Source organism: Ovis aries, chromosome 12 (genome assembly GCF_016772045.2).
Source record: "Ovis aries strain OAR_USU_Benz2616 breed Rambouillet chromosome 12, ARS-UI_Ramb_v3.0, whole genome shotgun sequence".
NCBI lineage: Eukaryota > Metazoa > Chordata > Mammalia > Artiodactyla > Bovidae > Ovis > Ovis aries.
Window position 1 is genome coordinate 76,889,367 of NC_056065.1, and position 21,490 is coordinate 76,910,856.

The 21,490-nt window shown below is 44.6% G+C and overlaps 1 protein-coding gene across 1 annotated transcript in view; it reads left to right on the top strand.

The window, feature by feature from the left end:
- Positions 1–13,776, top strand: part of LOC121816076 (uncharacterized) — a 31,349-nt gene extending 17,573 nt beyond the window's left edge. Inside the window, exons 2-5 of the mRNA XM_042229338.2 lie at positions 6,106–6,190; positions 8,232–8,449; positions 10,997–11,124; positions 13,502–13,776. Coding sequence (XP_042085272.1) covers positions 6,106–6,190; positions 8,232–8,449; positions 10,997–11,124; positions 13,502–13,625 — 555 coding nt within the window. The 3' untranslated portion in view covers positions 13,626–13,776. The remainder of the gene's footprint in view (positions 1–6,105; positions 6,191–8,231; positions 8,450–10,996; positions 11,125–13,501) is intronic.
- The last annotated feature ends 7,714 nt before the right edge of the window (positions 13,777–21,490 follow it).

Below are 21,490 nucleotides of genomic sequence, written 5' to 3' on the forward strand. Positions count from 1 at the left end.
CTTCTAGAACTAACACCCCAAAAAGATGTTCTTTTCATTATAGGGGACTGGAACACAAAAGTAGGAAGTCAAGAAACACCGGGAGTAACAGGCAAATTTGGCCTTGGAGTGCAGAATGAAGCAGGGCAAAGGCTAATAGAGTTTTGCCAAGAGAACGCACTCATCATAGCAAACACCCTCTTCAAACAGCACAAGAGAAGACTCTACACATGGACATCACCAGATGGTCAACAACGAAATCAGATTGATCATATTCTTTGCAGCCAAAGATGGAGAAGCTCTATATAGTCAGCCAAAACAAGACCGGGAGCTGACTGTGGCTCAGATCATGACCTCTTTATTGCCAAATTCAGACTTAAATTGAAGAAAGTAGGGAAAACCACTAGACCATTCAGGTATGACCTAAATCAAATCCCTTATGATTATACAGTGGAAGTGAGAAATAGATTTAAGGGACTAGATCTGATACACAGAGTGCCTGATGAACTATGGACAGAGGTTCATGACATTGTACAGGAGACAGGGATCAAGACCATCCCCATGGAAAAGAAATGCAAAAAAGCAAAATGGCTGTCTGAGGAAGCCTTACAAGAATAGAAGTGAAAAGCAAAGGAGAAAAGGAAAGATATATGCATCTGAATGCAGAGTTCCAAAGAATAGCAAGGAGAGATAAGAAAGCCTTCCTCAGTGATCAATGCAAAGAAATAGAGGAAAAGAACAGAATGGGAAAGACTAGAGCTCTCTTCAAGAAAATTAGAGATACCAAGGGAACTTTTCATGCAAAGATGGGCTCGATAAAGGACAGAAATGGTCTGGACCTAACAGAAGCAGAAGATATTAAGAAGAGGTGGCAAGAATACACAGAAGAACTGTACAAAAAAAAAATCTTCTTGACCCAGATAATCACGATGGTGTGATCACTCACCTAGAGCCAGACATCCTGGAATGTGAAGTCAAGTGGGCCTTAGAAAGCTTCATTACGAACAAAGCTAGTGGAGGTGATGGAATTCCAGTGGAGCTATTTCAAATCCTGAAAGATGATGCTGTGAAAGTGCTGCACTCAATATGCCAGCAAATTTGGAAAACTCAGCAGTGGCCATAGGACTGGAAAAGGTCAGCTTTCATTCCAATCCCAAAGAAAGGCAATGCCAAAGAAAGCTCAAACTACCGCACAATTGCACTCATCTCACATGCTAGTAAAGTAATGCTCAAAAGTCTCCAAGCCAGGCTTCAGCAATACACGAACCACGAACTTCCAGATGTTCAAGCTGGTTTTTAGACAAGGCAGAGGAACCAGAGATCAAATTGCCAACATCCACTGGATCACCAAAAAAGCAAGAGAGTTCCAGAAAAACATCTATTTCTGCTTTATTGACTATGCCAAAGCCTTTGACTGTGTGGATCACAATAAACTGTGGAAAATTCTGAAAGAGTTGGGCATACCAGACCACCTGATCTACCTCCTGAGAAACCCATATGCAGATCAGGAAGCAACAGTTAGAACTGGACTTGGAACAACAGACTGGTTCCAAATAGGAAAAGGAGTATGTCAAGGCTGTATATTGTCATCCTGCTTATTTAACTTATATGCAGAGTACATCATGAGAAACGCTGGGCTGGAAGAAGCACAAGCTGGGATCAAGATTTCTGGGAGAAATATCAATAACCTCAGATAAGCAGGTGACACCACCTTTATGGCAGAAAGTGAAGAGGAACTAAAAAGCCTTTTGATGAGAGTAAAAGAGGAGAGTGAAAAAGTTGGCTTGAAACTCAACATTCAGAAAACTAAGATCATGGCATCTGGTCCCATCACTTCATGGGAAATAGATGGGAAACAGTGGAAACAGTGTCAGACTTTATTTTTTTGGGCTCCCAAGTTACTGCAGATGGTGATTGCAGTCATGAAATTAAAAGACGCTTACTCCTTGGAAGAAAAGTTATAACCAACCTAGATAGCATATTGAAAAGCAGAGACATTACTTTGCCAACAAAGGTCCATCTAGTCAAGGCTATGGTTTTTCCTGTGGTCATGTATGGATGTGAGAGTTGGACTATAAAGAAAGCTGAGTGCCGAAGAATTGATGCTTTTGAACTGTGGTGTTGGAGAAGACTCTTGAGGGTCCCTGGGACTGCAAGGAGATCCAACCAGTCCATTCTGAAAGAGATCAGTCCTGGGTGTTCTTTGGAAGGAATGATGCTAAAGCTGAAACTCCAGTACTTTGGCCACCTCATGCGAAGAGTTGACTCATTGGAAAAGACTCTGATGCTGGGAGGGATTTGGGGCAGGAGGAGAAGGGGATGACAGAGGATGAGATGGTTGGATGGCATCACAGACTCGATGGACGTGAGTCTGAGTGAACTCCGGGAGTTGGTGGTGGACAGGGAGGCCTGGCGTGCTGCGATTCATGGGGTCACGAAGAGTCGGACACAACTGAGCGACTGAACTGAACTGGACTGGACTGTCCTGCTGGGCCCTCTCCTTTACCCCTGGATGTGGGATGTCTCCTCACAGTCGCTCCAGCACCGCACAGCTGGTAGTCAGCAGTCTGAGGCACTGGTATACCTGACTTTGTTTGTCTTCTGTCTTCCAGGGTTTACTTCTTATTACCTGATGTCTAACTTCTTGAAAATCACCGCTTTATACATTTTTTTGTTCTGGATTTTGGCGACTATGAAGAAAAATAGCACAACGCAGGGGAGAGAAAGATCAACATGGAATAGAGTATAGATCTGGAAAGACAGCTCTGGACTCTCTACGAGTGACAATTCGAAGAAACAATAAAGGTACTGAAGAAGTGAGCATGAGGCTATCCTGGAGAAGAGCATTTGGGGAGAGAAATAAGCAAAGTTAAGCAGAGTGACAGGAACACGATTTATAATAGCCAGGATGTAGAAGCAACCTAAATATCCATCAACAGGACTGGATAAAGAAGATTTGGTACATATGTAGAATAGAATAGTAGTCAGCCATAAATAGAAACAAAATTGTGCCATTTATAGAGATGTGGATGGACCTAGAGACCATCATATAGAGTGAAGTAATCTTAAAGAGAAAACATATATAGGATATTAATACATATATGTGGAATCTAGTAAAATGGAACAGATGATCTTATTTGGAAAGTACAAATGGAGACGCAAATGTAGAGAACAGACATATGGGTACTGAAGGGGAATGGGGTGAGTGGGATGGATTGGGAGGTTTGCATTGACGTGGACATGTGTATATATGTGTACACACATATGCGTCTATATGTACACACATATGTATATACTCTTGATACTATGCATGAAATAGATAAGCAGTGAGAACCTTCTGTATAGCTCAGGGAATGCTACTCAGTACTCTGTGGTGACCTAAATGGGAAGGCAATCCAATGAAAGGGGGGTATATGTCTAGCTATAGCCGATTCACTTTGCTGTATAGGAGGAACACACGGTGAAACAACTGTACTGCAATAAAAATAGACGAATGAACAGTGATGGGAGCACGATCGCCCCCTCCTCAGTGAACACGCGCAGGTCACGTGCCTGAGTCAGTTCAGGGGCCACGGAGACGAGCCTGGAGAGAGCCAGGTGCTCCAATCACAGGAGACTCGTAGGAAGGAAGCACTTTGGATTTCATTCTCAGTGCAATGAGAAGTTATTGTTGGATTTTTAGCGAGGGTGTACGTTTGGAAGCAGCAGATTTAACATTTTAAAAGCTCACACTAGTTGCTAAGTAGAAAACTGATCATAAGGGGTCAAGAGTGGATTCCAGTTTGGTAAGGGTAATAGCACTGGAGGTGATAATAAATAATTCAGTTCTAGAATATTTTAAAGGGCATGCTGATAAGATTTGATAGAGTGAATGTGGGGTCTGAGGCCAAGAAACGAGTAAAGACGTATTCCTGAGATTTTGACTTCAATGACGGTCTCATTTCCTAACAGAGAGAAGAGTGTTGTCAGAGAAAATAAAATTATCTAATTTTGTGATGCAAGTGGAAATGTCAGGTTGGCAATTGGAAATTCAAGTCTGGAGTTCACAAAGAGGTTAGAGATATTCTAGAATCATCAGGGTACATGTGGTGTTGTGCAGGGGGTTCAGTAGGAAGTGTGAGGCTTGGAGAAGTCCAAGTACTGAATGGTGGTGCATCTTCAACTTTAGAGGCTGGAGAATTGAGCTGAATCAGCAAGAGACCAATATAGGAGCAGCCAGCAAAAATGAAAAGCCTGACATCCTGGAAGCCAAGCAGAGAAAGCAGTCCAAGAAATAGAGGCACCCCACTCCAGTACTCTTGCCTGGAAAATCCCATGGATGGAGGACCTGGTGGGCTGCAGTCCATGGGGTCGTTAAGAGTCGGACATGACTGAACGACTTCACTGTGACTTTTTACTTTCATGCATTGGAGAAGGAAATGGCAACCCACTCCAGTGTTCTTGCCTGGAGAATCTCAGGGACGGGGGAGCCTAGTGGGCTGCCGTCTATGGGGTCACACAGAGTCAGACACGACTGAAGCGACTTAGCAGCAGGGACTTCCCTGGTGGTCCAGCGGTTAAGAATCCGTCTTGCAATGCAGGGGACGCAGGTTCCATCCCTGGTTGGGGAACCAAGACCCATCCCATGGGTCATCTAAGCTTGCACTCCATAACAAAGATCCTGCCTGATGTGATAAAGATCCTGAGGCAGCCAGATATAGAGAAAAAAGAAAGAAGCTGGGAGGGATCAGCCCTATTGAGGGTTACAGAGAAAGATAGAAACCGAGAATTGCTATTTGATTATCCAATACGAAGGTCTTCAGGAATAGCTCATTTATCATCTCACCAGCCTCAAATATTAGAGGGATTGCATTTATTAAATTCAATTCTGATGAGACTGAAGGTCTGTGGTGTACCCACATTCTCTCCTTCTCCTGAGTTTGGTTGAAAATTTTGCTCATTTGTTTGTGTCTGAATCAACAGGTACCCTATGCTTTCCGTTTTCTCCTCACCGGCTTCTTGATGGTCAGTGTGGAATTATGGGGGCCCTACCATTTGAGGGGCAACAAGAGTCATTCCTAGAAGGGCTGACCTAGCAGTGGGTGGGCTCGCCCTGTGCTCAGAGAGTTACTGTCTCTTGACCAAGACCTAAGAAGCCATTCAGAGTTTCTTTCTTTATTTTGGAACATCATCATACTCTATATGTATCCCCAAAGATGCTAGGAATGCGCAAGAACCAAAAGGTGCAGCTTGATAAAGAACACTCTCCTTTTCACTATGTTAAAAATACTACACTCCATGCGTGATTAAAAACAGCAAGAAGGGACTCACCTGATGCCCCGGTGGTCAGGACTCCGAGCTTCCACCGCAAAAGGCAGGGGTTTGATCCCTGGTGGAGGAACTAAATCACTCATGCTGTGGGGAGCAAAGCAAAAGAAAAAAAAAAAAACAGCAAGAAAAGAATTCAAAATAAAATAACTGTCAAACCTATGGTCTTGCTTGTGCTTTTTATTTTAAAACCTTAAATTAATTTTTATTTAACCACTGGAAAGGAATTTCAAGAGAAACATCTCCTAAGAGGCTCATAGATACACTCAATGTTTTACACACACGGTTCAACATGTCGGTTTGATTTTTAACTTTACAAATGCAGTTGCCTCGTTTAAGCTGCCGTCCACGAGTTCGCAGAGTCGGACTGAGCGACCGAACAACAGCATTAAAGCTACTCCACTCTCCGTGCCTGAGTTGACTCCACACAGCACTTCTTGTTTTCCCATCATTATCTAGATGCCATCTTGGATGGCTTAAATAACCCATAAGTGATATAGTTTCTAAATGAAGCAAGCTTTGTTTTTAAGATATGATCGCTTTAGAGAAAAAGTACTGTGAGAGCTTTGAAGGGTCAGAAAATGCGGGTGTTTGGAATAAATGTGCATTCCATTGGGTGTCAAGGGCCCAGCCCGTGAAGTTCTTCAACCATGCGTACAGCTCCTAACCCATCAGAGGTGCAGGGAGCTAGCTGGCCCACTTGAATGTCCTTCCTCCCAAACTTACAAAGAAAACACTCCAATTATCTGACTTGAAAGTGAATAAAGAAAGAAATGAGGAAGAAAAGTCAGTTGCTTTTCCACCGTGTGACTTCCTAAGTTTGAAATCGATAGTCCTGAAGAGATTGGTAGCAGCCATGCTTTAAAGGACCGCTCTCAGCTTCTCTCAGACAAGAGGCGAGGGCGTAAGTCCAGAAAGAGCCTCTCCCCTACTTTATTAGGGCTCTGATGCTTCTGTTCTTGTTTAGCCTTTAAGTTGTTTCTAACTCTTTTGTTGTTCCATGGACTGTAGCCAATCAGGCCTCTCTGTCCATGGGATTCCCCAGGCAAGAATCCTGGAGTGGGTTGTCATGCCCTCCGCCAGGGGATCTTCCTGATTCAGAGATCAAACCCACGCTCTTGCACTGGCAGGCACCGAGTCTCTGGTGGCTCAGATGGTAAAGAATCTGCCTGCAATACAAGAGACCCAGGTTCCATCCCTGGGCGGGGAAGATCCCCTGGAGAAGGGAACAGCAACCCACTCCAGTATTCTTGCCTGGGGAATGCCATAGACAGAGGAGCCTGATGGGCTACAGTCCACAGGTCACCAAGAGCTGGACACGACCAAGCCACTGACATCTCACTTCTTTATTTGATTCTTAGCCTTGTTTTATGTTCCTCTTGGTGACGGCCAGTTTTATGTGTCAACTCGACAAGCCTTGGGGTGCCAGAGGATACATGATTTCTGGGTGTGTCTGGGAGGACGACAGCTGACATTAGCGCTGAGTGGGTGTCTCAGTAAAGTTGATGCCCTGCCCCAGCATGTGTGTGCGAGGCTCATCCAGTCCCGAGGGCTGAACAGAACAATGGACAGAGGAAGTGGGAGCGCTCCCCTGCTTTGCTTCACTGCTGAACTGGGGCATCTCTTCCGCCCCCAGGCTGGGATTTCCATCATGGGATTTTCCCTGGTTCCCAGGCCTGTGGGCTCAGACTGGATTGCACCACCCACTCTCCTGGGCCTCCAGCTTGCAGATGACAGGTCACGGGGACTTCTAAGCCAGTTTCTCTCTCTCTCATCCCTCCCTCCCTCCGTCTCTTGTTCTCTCTCTCCCCAGTTCCTCTCTGCTCCCCCTCCCCCTCTCCCCTTCCCTTTCTCTGTTGGTTGTAAGTGAAATCATATGATATTTTCCTTTCTGACTTATTTCGCTTAACATAATACTCTCAAGGTCCATCCATGTCGTCCCAAACGGTGGGATTGTATTTTTTTATGGCTGAGTATCATTCAGTTGTATACATACACCTCATCTTTTTATCCATTCATCCATCCATGGACACTTAGGTCGTTTACATATTTTGACTGCTGTAAATAATGTGCTATGAACATTGGGCTACATATAGCTTCTCAAATTAGTATTTTCATGAAGCTGGTGCTAATTCCAGTTGGCCATGAACCCATATTGCTACCAAGTAAAGCTGATGTTTCATATGTTGCAAAACAGAGATATTGAAAAAGGTACATTTTTTTTCTTTTTTAGAATCCTAACTAATATACCCTTCCTTTGGGTCCTTGAGCATAACACATCAAATAAAAGATGCTAAAATATCTCCAAATGTGCTGGCTCCTCCAACTGGACCTTCAGAAACGTACTTTGTCATTGGAGAATTTGAATTCAGTAGGGGAGCTTTGGGCTTCCCTGGTGGCTCAGACAGTGAAGAATCTGCCCTCAATGCAAGAGACGTGGGTTCAATCCCTGAGAAGTTCCCCTGGAGAAGGGAATGGCAACCCACTCCAGTGTTCTTACCTGGAGACTCCCATGGACAGTGGGGCCTTGTGGGCTACAGTCCATGGGGTGGCAAAGAGTCAGACATGACTGAATGACTAAGCACGCAAGGGATCTTCAGTGAGCTCTCCTGAGATAACTTGTCTGGATCTGCAGATCTGAGTGCTTTAATCAAGGGTAGAGAGCTTCCTTTCATGAAGGTTTTCATCTGGGTAGGGTAAGCTAGGCAGTGGGTACCAACAGCCTCAACCTCACGGAGACTTAGAAGAACCAGGTTTGCTTCTTGCTTCTACTGCGAGGGTTGGCAGGGGGTCTTTCTCTCTCTGCCATTGCAGTCTACTCAGCGATCAGATATAGTTCTGCCTCCAGTCTTGCCTGCCACGGGAAAGGAAACTCAATGACCCATACCCTGGATCTTAATGCTGCCCCTCAGAAGTCACATGTTACTGGTGCTCAAAGTTTATAGGGACAAGCAATCAAGAGGGCAGAACTATTCAGGCTGGAATAGAGCAACAGAAAGCATGTGGCAGTTCCCAAGGCTCCTGGCCGGGTCACCGCACTGCGGTTAGAGACAGAGCTGCCAGGGTCTGGGGCTGTAACAGCTCCAGGGTTAATGATCCAAGGCCAGGAACACAAGTCAGGAAGCGCTCCAAGAAGGGGGGACCTGAGGTGAGGCTTAGCTGGGTAAGTGCAAACTTCTGAGCCATAACAAAAAGATTATCTAGGCAGACGGCCAGGCTTCCTGAGTCTCTAGAATGGATATCCAGAGCTTTCTTCCTCCATCTGACATTTATTCAGATGTTAATTCTAATGGACACAGAATATCTAGTTCTCTGTGTGTGTGCCTAGTCTCGCAGTCTTGTCTGGCTTGCAACCTCATAGACGGGAGCCCACCAGGCTCCTCTGTCCCTGGGACTTCCCAGGCACGAATACTGGAGTGGGTGGCCATGTTCTCCTCCAGATGATCTTCCCAGCCGGGGATTGAACCTGCGTATCCTGTCTCCTGCCTTGCAGGAGGATTCTTTACTCACAGGAGCCACCTGGGAAGCCCCTCGTTCTCTAGAGCCTCCTCATTTTTATGTTCAGTTCCTGACCTCAAAGATCTTCAAACCAGGTAGATTCCAACACTTTCAAGTTATTTCATCCTCTTATAGAAATGGACACTTAATTTTACTGTGTATTTCATTTCCACCAGACATTTTATATGAAAGCAGTTTAGCTCTGTTATTGATCTAGAGGTGAGGTGTTGGGTATTCTTTGAGAACTTTCTCTCTGCTAGACATTTAATATATGCGCTACATCATTTGATTTTCACGTTAAGCCTGTGGATTTGTCATGAGAAATTTGATGCTTGGAGACTGTTTACCAACAGCTCACCACATTCAAAGCTCACGCATCACATGTTGCACCTAGGTGCTCTGACTTCATTTTCACAACCACCTTCCCTGGTAGCTCAGTTGGTAAAAAATCCACCTGCAATGCAGGAGACCCTGGTTCAATTCCTGGGTTGGGAAGATTCCCTGGAGAAGGGAAAGGCTACCCACCCCAGTATTCTGGCCTGGAGAATTCCATGAACTGTATAATCATGGAGTCACAAAGAGTTGGACACAACCACCTTAGGTAACTATAAAAAGGTTAGTAACTTTGCCAACAGTCACAAAGCTAAAATAGAGAGGAGCGGATTTTGGATTAAGTTTGTGTTTGGCAGACCTATTCCATTATGCCAAGCTGTTTTTTGTTAAAAAGAGACTCTAAACTACTCTAAACAACTTTTTAAAAAGTCTAGTTTATCATATTAATGCTACTGATTAAGATTTCAGTTAAGTTGGACTCATACAAGTATAACCATGGCTAACCTGCCCTCCACTTATTATTATTACTCTTTTTTAGTCTAAACTGACACTTGAGTGTACTACCCCCTACTAGCAAGGATTAATTTATGACAGAAAATCCTACCCACTGTCGTTTCAAGCATGAAGGTGTTTATCGCTTTCTTAACAAGAAGATTGGAGTTGATTTACCAAAATCCTGGATTGGTATTCTGTAATTTTGTGGGGCTTCTTACCGCTGCCACCTAGAAATGATGCTTCGTATTCATCATGTTTTATGGACCCAAGCAAGGGTCATGGCAAGCTTCCCAGGTGGTGCTAGTGGTAAAGAATCTGCCTGCAATGCGGGAGATGTAATGAGATGCTGGTTTGATCCCTGAGTCGGGAAGCTCCCCTGGAGGAGGGCACGGCAACCCACTCCAGTGTTCTTGCCTGGAGAATCCCAAGGACTGGTGGGCTACAGTCCCTGGGGTCGGAAAGAGCCCGACACGACTGAAGCGACTTAGCACACACACAAGGGTCATGGCACCTTGAGGAGAGAGAACGAGACACATCACTAAAGCAGATGATCCCTGGCTGACACATCAGAGGGCGTGGGTGGAAGGCAAAGGGGATTTGACGAAGAGCAGAGGAAAGAGGGAGGGAGAGAGGCCTCCTCCGGCTCTTCCATCTGGCAAGAAGCAAGTTTTCTAAGAGCCTACCCAGAAGGAGGGTGGTTCCTAAGTCCACATTGCAATCCCTGCATCTGAGGGAGCTTGGAGAACGGAAGTAACTGTTTGTTTCAAAATATATCGGGGGTGGTAATTGTCCAGGATTTGTTGTGGGTGATGAAAAAGAGAGAAGTTAGCTTAACCAACTCTGATTATCACCGTCATCCTAGCCACAGTCCAATGATTCCAAATCAGTTTATTTCTATTCAGCCCTGGAATTCATCCTATTACCCGGTTTCAATATCACATCTATCCTTTAATTTGAAATTCAAAAATTCTGTCATCCCTTTTACCAACAAATTCTTCTGGTTTGGTTCCTGTATTAAAGTACCATGAATTAGACTTTTAATTTTTTTTTTTTTTTACAAAGAATGTTCCAAATTTGAACCTTTCTACCTTTACATCTCACTCCCATGCCATGCCCACCACCACAGTCAGGGTGGGGACGTCAAGTCTACACTGCATTTGCAGCCTGTCCCTTCCCTCCTCCTCCCTCTGACAGTCCTTATTTTCAGGCACCATCCTTTCTCATGTTGCCCACAGCAACAGCATCCAGCTGTTTCTTTCACTTGCATTCTAGATTCCCTACAAGACACTGTCTGCAGAGTCCTAGGAGATTTAAAAAGTGTAAATCAGATTATGCTGCTGTCTGCCTAAAACTCTTAATGACCTTCCCGTTGTTCTGCTCTCAGATCCCTCCTCAGGGACCGTACCTCGCCAGGCTGAGAACTTCCCGAGGAAAGGGGCTGGAGCTTCGTTCACATCTCACGTTGAGCAAACCAGGACGGTGCCTCCTATACTTCCTTGTGTTTGTGCGCAGGTGTGCATATTAGATAAATGAATGGATGGCGGTACTGCAAGTAATTGTCATCAGAATACCTAAAATGCCTGTAGTAAAAGTTCTTTGAACGAGTTTCTTCCCTTTCATGGAAAGGGTATTCCAAGGGCCTCTTTGCAATATTATGTGGATAACAGGGGCTTCCCGGGGGGTGGTAAAGAAGCGGCCTGCCGATGCAGGAGATGTAGGAGACCTGGGTTCGATCCCTGGGTCAGGAAGATCCACCAGATGAGGACTTGGCAACCCACTCCAGTATTCATGCCTGGAGAATGCCCTGGACAGAGGGGCCTGGCGGGCTGTGGTCCATAAGGCCACAAAGAGTCAACGTGACTGAAGTGACTTGGCATGTGGGTAACAGGATAGTGTAGCAATGAGACATGACAGTATTGACTGACCTAATTCACATTAGTACTGAGCTAATGTGTATGAGCACATGCCCAACTAATAGGCTAATTTCAGTTCTGCTGTTTTACAGGGTCTTCAACTGTAAGCATTAAAATTTTGTCAAAAGCTGTTACTCAGGTCCATCATTTTACCATCTTAAGATGATGCTTCGAAGCTATTCTTCAAACATTCAACAAGATAAAGCTAATACAACAACTAGTCGGGCAGAAAGAAGCTATGCCCAGCTTACAAAACAGCTTAACCTACGCATAAACATATCTACTCTCTACAAGTGCCCCGCTGGGCCCTTAGTCGCTCAGTCGTGTCTGACTCCTGCAACCCCGTAGACTGTAGCCCGCCAAGCACCTCTGTCCATGGGATTCTCCAGGCGAGAATACCAGAGCGGGCTGCCATTCCCTTCTCGAGGGGATCTTCCCAACCCGGGGACGGAACCCAGGCCTCCTGCATTGCAGTCAGACTCTTTGCCGACTAAGCTATGAGGGAAGCCCACTGTCTGCAAATAGTATGAAAATTTAACAGCAATGTTTTTCTGTGTTGGTTTCCATTTATTCTCACCTGATTATTAAAGAGAATTGCAGTCAGGAGCAATTAGTGCAATTTTCTTGTTCCTGACCCTTCTGACGATTGTCTTCGGTTGACACTCTCTGCCCATCTTCTGGGTCTTACTCTGATCTATACACCGTGTGAAGCCCAAACAATTCACCTGGGTGGTAATTTACCTCGGAATTGCTGCACTAACTAGAGATGATCCCCGTCTCTCCACACTCACTCCTAAGTCAGTCTTTTTCAGTTCAGTGTTTTAATTGGTCTTCGATCCCACTGTTAAAGTTCTGCAGTTTCTGTTCATGTTTGGCACCTCACAGATCCAGGCAATAAAATCCCTCCAGTTGCTGTGGCCGGTTACATAATGCCTGCAAGCAAAAACTTGCTTTCCTTTCTGCACAGCAAGAGAGGTTTTGCAGAGACAGACATTCACTTCTGACTGCTATCCTGAAGAGTCTCTCCAGCACTACTCAGTACTGAGAAATTCATCTTACTTTGTTTCACCTAATGCACCACAAAATTCATACTCTGCACCCCACCTCTGCTCCTACGAACAACCAATCAATCAATCAATATATAAATAATTAAACGCTATCTGTTTGTTGTTCACTGGGATCTTATTACTTAAGTTTCTTATGCTCTATTGTGTTTTATCATGTATAATGGCTTCCCTGGCAGCTCAATGGTAAAGAATCCGCCCTCAATGTAGGAAACGTGGGTTTGATCCCTGGGTCAGGAAGATCCTCTGGAGTCAGAAACGGCAACCCGTTCCAGTGTTCTTGCCTGGAAAATTGCATGGACAGAGGAACTGGCGGACTGTAGTCCTGGTGTTCACAAAGAGCTGGACTCGACTTAGCAACTGAACACGCTGTACAATAATAACAGTATCCTGTAAAATGCAATGATGAATGCACAAATATCATTGTATTTTTAAGCATAACTATGTCTTTTGAGTCTTTATTTGTCCATCTTTGAGATTGTTTTACTTGTCCCATCTCAAGTCCTCTTCTTTCCACCAGAGTTCTCCTTGTAGATTCTAGCAAATGACCCTTAGTTAAAGTTCATGTGTCAAGGATCAAGCTTAAATGCAATGGGCAAGCTCTATTTTAATTGCTTACTTGAAAAAAAAAATCAAAGAGTGCTCAGTTGCAATGATAGCTATAGTTTTATTTTTTTATTTATAGTTTTCACAAAATTAAAATGCCCTTAGTTAAAAACATGTCTTAAAATATACCTTGTGTACTACTGGTATAAAGACCACATGAATTGATTTAATTTTGAAGAGTTCTACGTGGTGTAATTTGTCAGTTGTTGACCAGGGAATATTTCCTTACTAAAATCCTAAGCCCCTCGGATCCCTGTTATTCAGTCACAAGTGAATGATTGAGAATGGGTTCACCTTATCTCACAGCCCAGCTCCCCTGGAACTTGTGGCAGCACAGAGGATCCGGACTCGGTCAGGAAAAATGGGAAGGTGTCATGAAGGGAGCAGCAGGCAAGTGCTGGAGAGAAAATCACATTCTTCTCGACTATGAAAAACCCACTTACCCTGAAAACACTCATGAAAAATGAAACACCCTGGCTTCTGACTGAACAGGTTTCTCTCCATTTCTTCTCTATCAAGATATTTGGCAAAATTGAAAAAAAAATTAAGTATATGAGTCTTCCTTTCCTAAAGAAAATGAAAAGTTGGCAAAATCTATGACACTTGTCTTTGAAAAACTGATGATCAGTAAAATCAAAATCTTCAAAAAAAAAAAAAATGGGAGGAATGTTTTCTTTTGGAAAAAAGCAAAGCAATTCAATTCTGTGTCCATGGTTTCTAGCAGTAAATGTTCAGCAGTCTTAAAATTCCGGAACATGATAAAATGACAAACAGTTACTCCCTGTGACATTAAATCAATGGTTCTAATCAGGGGCAAGGAAATGGCAACCCACCCCAGTGTTCTTGCCTGGAGAATTCCATGGACAGAGGAGTCTGGCGGGCTACAGTCCATGGGGTCACAAAGAATCAGACATGATTCGGCAACTAAACAATCAGGGGGTAATACTACCCCCAGGGAACACTTGGCAACCGCCGGAGATGTTCTTGGTTGTCATGCCCAGAGTGGGAGTTGCTATAACATCCAGTGAGTAAAGCCCAGGGGTTGTGCTGAACACGCAGACACCCCAGGAAAGACCCCACGGCGGAGAGTCAGCCCACCGCCAAAACGTCAGTAAGCAGAGCCCAGTCAGCTTGAGCCCGGTCTACCCTGTGAAGCAAGTCGGCCCACCGTGCAGCATCTGCAGAAAAGGTTCAGTCTTTCTCAGAGCTCAGTCTTGTCTTTTTCAGAGCTATCTAAATTTCCTGCGGTCAGCCCAGATGAAAAGCAGCTCAGACTGACTAAAAGCCTGATAAATAGGAAATAACGTGGCGGCGGGGACAGGGCAGGGGGTATTGTGGAGACTTGGGTAAGAAAGCAGCCCTCTGAGCTGCCTTTTGAAGGAGGAAAAAAAAAAAAAAAAAAAAGAAACCACCTGCCTCTCCGCCCTGTGTTTGCTGCTCATTAGCTTCCCCAGCGGCCTCTGCGCTCTTTACAAGAGAAACTTCCTCCGGGGGCTGCGGGGCGGCGAGGGGCGCTCCAGGGAGGGGAGGGGGCGGGCGGTTTGCAAGTCTGAGGAATACAAATCTTTGAGGTGACTAAATTAAAACCATGCTATGAAGCCATAAACTCACTGCCGAATCTGTGGCCTCGGGTCAGGATCGCTGCAGGAGGCCCCCGTCCTCAGTGTGTGCGCTTGTTAACATTTTCTGTAAGGACAGCGGCCCCGGGCGAAGCCCGCTCCGAGCAGGACCCCCAAGCCCACATCAAAAATGACCACAGGCGGGCCGGGGCCACAGGCCCGGTGGGAGGGTCACCCCGCGCGGGGGTCCGGTCCCGCACACCCCGGGGGAGCGGCCCCGACCGATGTAAATGTGCGCTTTCATTGAAAATCACTTCGGGTTAGACAAAGCCCATTCTTCCGCACTTGAAAAGCTTACCGGTTTCTGCAATTCATATGTGTGAGAGATGGAGATTTTCCACGGACCCCAGAAGAGCCCGGTGGAGACAATTCCTGGGCGGTTCACGCGCACAGCGCGGCCCGGGGGGATGCAGGCGTCCCTCCAGCCCCGCTGCCCTGACCTCGGGGGACCACGCTTCCGCGCTGCGGGAGCGGAAGAGAAAGCCTGCCATCCTTAGCTGAGGCGAGTTCAAAGAGGTTTTAAGCCGATGCTAGGTAAAAGAGAATCTTCTGTTTCTTCCGTATTTTACTGACTTTCTAAAATTCCTAACACCCAATCCAGTGGTTGTCGTCAACTGGGGGCCAGTTTACCCCGTCCATCTGCCCACCTCTTACATCCAGAACATTTGGAGATATTTTTGGTTGTTGCAACTGGGAAGTCTTGCTGGCATCCAGTGTTAAGAGGCCAGGAATTCGGCTGAACATGGTACCGTGCTCAGGAAAGGCCCTCATGACAAAGAACTACCCAAGCGTAAGACCGATACTAAGGAATCCTGGCCTGATTCGATGCCAAGAACATATGCCTAGGGACGTCCTTGCCCATCCAGTGGTTAAAGACTTCTGCCCTTTCAATGCAGGGGATGATGGTTCCATCCCTGATCAGGGAACTATGATCCAACATGCCGTGTGGCACGGACAAGAAAATAAGAAAAAAGAAGAAAAAGGAGAAGACATAGGTGGAACCCAACACTTGTCCTTCATTGAACTATTAATATGTCAAGTAAATTGTCCATCTACTCAAGGAAACTCAGCGATTATTCTGAGAGTCAAAAGAGTTTGCTTCCAAACTTTTGGGCTTTCAAAGATAATACATTAATAGATCTTGAATATGAAATGAGTCCAACTGAAACCTACTCAGACACACCCCTTTAAGACTACCTCTTTGCTCAAAATAGAAAATTAGCTTAATTATAATAAAGCTATGAGTAATAAATAAAACCCTAGAATACCAATCTTTCTATAAACAGAGTGATCACAGCAGCTTATAAATGAAAGTTATCTTGTGTAAACCAGATATGGCTGTTTTAACTATAACATCAGAAGGTCACATTTAAATCCCTTTATATCATAAACATTGTTAGACTTAAAAGTCTCAAAGGCTTCAAATAAACTTAGATAATGATAACTTTAGGACACCTAGTTAAAACCTCAAAATCTCATTTATTATTGCTTGAAACTATAAGTGAATAGCATATGAGTTTGTTTTTGCTGTTTTCTTGTTTTTGTTTTCCTAAATCATCTGCCTGCATTTTCATATTGCAAGACCAAGCATAAGAAAGCAAAAATGTTGAAATGAAAATTACTTAGGAAGAGACATGTTATAAATCATTTTGTGTTCAGTTCTGTAAAGTGTTTCTTGGGCCAAACTGAGGGTCGTGAGCCTATGAAGTCTCGAGCTCGGCCCCTGTGACTGGGCTCACGGTGAATTATTGTGTAGGAGCAGCATTTTGCTGTCGCTGAGGTGGTCAGCATTAGCTGTGGGATGCACTGTTCAAACTGTGTATTTTGTGTGATTCATCCCACTTTCGGCATTTTCTTAGGTTTACGTGTTTACGTTTTCTATTTGGAAGCGCGAAAGTAAACGCACATTTGGGGGCTGCCGCTTCTTTTTCACCATACAAATAAAATCTTTGTGCTAACAGGAAATGTACTTGGCAGTTTTCAGCTTTCTGCAGGTAGAAGCACGTTACTCAGTGTTTAAAATCCTCATAGCTGTCAAATCAACGCTGGCCACATTGCGTAAAATAGACAATGTCACCCGTTGTGAGAACTGAAGAACCTTGTTTGTACTAATTGACTTGTTATCACAGCCTTTTAAGACACATTGTTCCATTCGATGGATTTAGGGGCAGTCTCTGAGTCTCGATAATCAGCTGACTGTTTTCATGTACCAGATCAGCACTGTAAACGCCTTCACACCAAGTGCTCTCATCCATGAAGAGACAAGAGCCAGTCCAACTGAGTCGGGTTGAATGAAAAGGAGAATTCTAAACTTTTTGTTTCAGGTGGTTCCTAGAAATGGCTCCAGAAGTGTGAGTCAGCCTCTAGATCTGATGATAGGGGTTGCTGTTCAGCTGCTGCATTGTGTCCAACTCTGCGACCCCATGGACGGCAGCTCACCAGGCTTCCCTGTCCTTCACTGTCTCCCTGAGTTTGCTCAGATTCATGTCTATCGAGTCGGTGATGCCATCCAACCCTCTCATCCTCTGCCATCCCCTTCTCCTCCTGCCTTCAATCTTTCCCAGCGTCAGGATCCTTTCCAATAAGTTGGTTCTTCACATCAGATGGCCAAAGTATTGGAGCTTCAGCATCAGTCTTTCCAATTAATTTTCAGTGTTGATTTCATTTAGAGTGGACCGGTTTGATCTCTTTGCCGTCCAAGGGTCTCTCAAGAGTCTTCTCCAGCACCGAAATCTGAAAGCATCAGTTCTTCGGTACTCAGCCTTCTTTATGGTCCAACTCTCACATCCATACATGACTACTGGTAAAACCATAGCTTTGACTAGACAGACCTTTGATGGTAAAATGACGTCTCTGCTTTTGAACAGGCTGTCTAGGTTTGTCATAGCTTTTCTTCCAAGGACAAAGTGCTTTTTAATTTCATGGCTTCAGTCACTGTCCGCAGTGATTTTGGAGCCCAGGAAAATAAAATCTGTAGCTATTAGCCCTCAGTCATGAGCTTATGGAGGCGGTCAGGCTTGGGCCCCAGTGACTTCCGTGTACAATGAAAAGTGCTATCAACTCATCTCCTTACACATTTGCCTTAGAAAGTTACATCCTTTGAAAATGAGTTGAGCTTTTGGAAGAATTATTTCAAATTTGGTGGAATTATTGCCCTTGTTTCTGTTGATGTCTAGCAGATGATCACAAAACTTAAAACTCTTATAATGGTTAATTTAAGAAAATGTTAATAGTTTAAGTTTTAGGACGTCTGTTGTTTAGGATTTGCTCCCTATTTGTGTTTTTGAACAACAATTCTTACAGTTATTATTTTATAATATCATTAATTCATAATGAATTACCTGGTATTATCAAACCGAGTGCTGCTGCTTGAGAATCACTGGATGCTGTTCCATGGTAAAGAGAAAATAAAGACAAATAAACCCCCAAAACACAAATTTAAAAAAAAGAGAGAGAGAGAGAGGGACCTTGAGGAGTTTTCAGGCTGGTTGAAGAGAGCCCCTACTGAAACAAGTAGTGAAATTTGTTTAATCACCAAAGTTCTTATATGAAGAGAACAGCATGAAAAATCAAATGCGTGGTTTACGGAGGCCTCGCTCATTACCCATCACGTGCCGCCCCACCACCCACAATCCCGAGAGGACCTGGCGGCTGGCCTGACTGTGGCCCCGCCGGCTCCCTTGCACACCTCATGCCCAGATGCTGCCCTTGCTCCAGGGGACCCAGCCCCCTATTTTTATTTTGGACCACTGCCCATTTTCATCACTCATTGGAATTCAAGGTGGAAGCCTGGGGTAGGCCCATGCTCTTTGCCTACCAGAGCCTGAAAAATTACTGGATAAAGATAGCCTCCTCCTCCTGTGACCCTGGTTTTTCAGCTTCTGTGGCGCACACACTTTGTGCAGGGCAAGGAAAGTCTTGGAGGGAATTCCTGTGAAACAAGGCTAAGGTTCTCACCTTCGAAGGTTGATTAGTGAAGCTGCTATGGAGAACAGTATGGAGGCTCCTCAAAAAATGGAGCCACAACAGTCACAACAGCCAAAACGTGGAAGCAGCCTAAATGCCCATCAGCAGATAAACGGATAAAGAAGATATGCTGTGTGTAAACAATGGGATATCACGCAACCATAAAAAAGGTCGAAATAATGTTATTTGCAGCAACATGGGTGGAGCTAGAGATTATCAGCTAAGCAAAGTAAGTCAAAAAGGAAAGACAGGTACCATATGATGTCACTTATATGTGGAATCTAAACTATGGCACAGATGAACTTTGGAACAGACGTAGAGAATAGACGGTGGTTGCCCAGGGGAGGGGTGGGTTGGGAGTTTGGAACTAGCAGATGTTGTTGCTGTCATATCCGACTCTTTGCAACCCCATGGACTGCAACACACCAGGCTTCCCTGTCCTTCACTATCTCTCAGAGCTTGCTCAAACCCATGTCCAGTGAGTCAGTGATGCCATCCAGCCATCTCATCCTCTGCCACCTTCTTCTCCTCCTGCCCTCAGTCTTTCTCAACATCAGGGTCTTTTCCAATGAGTCATCTCTTCGCATCAGGTGGCCAAAGTATTGGAGCTTCAGCTTCAGCATCGGTCCTTCCAATGAATATTTAGGGTTGATTTCCTTTAGGATCACCTGTTTTGATCTCTTTGCAGTCCAGGGGACTCTCAAGAGTCTTCTTCACTGTTACAGTTCTATATTATATATAGAATAAATAAGCAATAAGGTTCTATTGGGAGTTATAGTCAATATCCTTAAAAAAACATAATGGAAAAGAAACAACAGCAACAACATATTCTAGTCACCGTCAGCAACCCCATGGGTTTTTCACAGTAAGTCTGCAAAGCTTAAGGCCTCCAGAGGGTGGGTGGGGGCCAAGTCACTGCTCTCCTTTCATCTCGGAGGCTCCCAAATCCATTCCTTTCTAGTCTCTGAGTCCAGATTCTGCTCACTCTTCCACCTTCAGTAAGCCCCACCCAATACAAAGGAGGAGGCCGTGAGCTCAGGACCCTCCGGGATTCTGGCGGGTGCCTTTTCACTCTGGAGGATGATGCTTGTACTGGCTGCTCTTTCTGTGTCTCTGCAGCCCCCAACCCACCTGGGGCTGTGCTCAATGAACTTTCCTCTTATTTTAATTCAGAGTCTTTTAGAAACAAGGATGTTGGCAAAGGGTTTTCGTTATCTTCTGTTGCATAGACTTGCATTTTTATAATAATTTGAAAAAATGGCCCAGAAGTAGTGATTTTTGCATTTTTGCTGGAATACTTTTAGTATATGGGAGAAAAAATTTCACCTGCACTTTCATAATTTAAAGTCCTAAACTCTTAAAACTTTCTGTTTTTGAAAGAAAGTACAATTGTAGTGATCACATTATTTTCTTTTCAGCTGGTGCTATTTAAATGTGTGAAATAAATTATGTGTAAGAAAAGCAGATGTATTGGAGAACTATTTTCTGACAGGCTTTCAGTTGGATGTCAAGAATTTAGGTCATCTTGGTAGCTGAATTTCCTATTACTTGGTAGGAATTTTTTTAAAAAATTATTATTCCCTACGAAAATGTGGTGGCTATTTTTGGACAGTGCCTACTTTCTTTTGAAAACCCTGTCTCGGGAACATACATAAATTCACAGTTACTCTTCCGCCTTTTCTTGCTCCTGTTTCATTTCTCTCCTTCCTCTCACAGCAAGAGCTTACAGGTTTCATGATTTGGTGGGTCCTTTGGAGAAGGCAATGGCACCCCACTCCAGTACTCTTGCCTGGAAAATCCCATGGACGGAGGAGCCTGGTGGGCTGCAGTCATGGGATCGTGAAGATTCGGACACGACTGAGCAACTTCACTTTCACTTTTCACTTTCATGCATTGGAGAAAGAAATGGCAACCCACTCCAGCGTTCTTGCCTGGAGAATCCCAGGGATGGGGGAGCCTGGTGGGCTGCCGTCTATGGGATTGCGCAGAGTCGGACACGACTGAAGCGACTTAGCAGCAGCAGCAGCTTTATCAAAAAGAATACAGAAACTTCTTACTTTTGCCAATTTTATAAACATATATGACCATGTAAACACCTCCTTAGGTCCTTGCAAGGGGCCCATTAAGCCAAAGGCCCTGAAACTTACACCCAGTAGCTTCACGAACCTTCACTTCTTTCTTCCTTCCTTCCTTTCTTTTTTTAAGATTTTTTTTTTTGATGAGGACCATCTTTAAAGTTCGTATTGAATTTGTCACAATAATGCTTCTGTTCTATGTTCTGGGTTTTTGGCCATGAAGCATGTGGGATCTAGCTTCCCAACCAGGGGTCAAACATGCGCCCCTTGCACTGGAAGGCAAAGTCTTAACCACTGGGCCACCAAGGAAATCCCGGGTCCTCACATCTGCTCTCCTTCTTTCTGAACTCTGGATCACTGGACTTTAATACCTGCCTTTGTTTCTTCTATGTGAGAGAGTGTTCACATGGAGGACACTTACCCAGCTCCAGAAAGTTACTGGGAGATAAACATAATAATTCTGATGTCAGGAACATTATTCCTGGGGTCCAGGCTCAAGACTTCACTCTCTCCATCTCCTTTCCCCTCCTAGCACAATCCACGTCTAGGCAGTGATACACTCAGTTGGCTGGGAGCAGACATCAGAGAAGTCTAGCTACAGAGATGAGGTTCTTTATCTTGGAATATACTTTAAA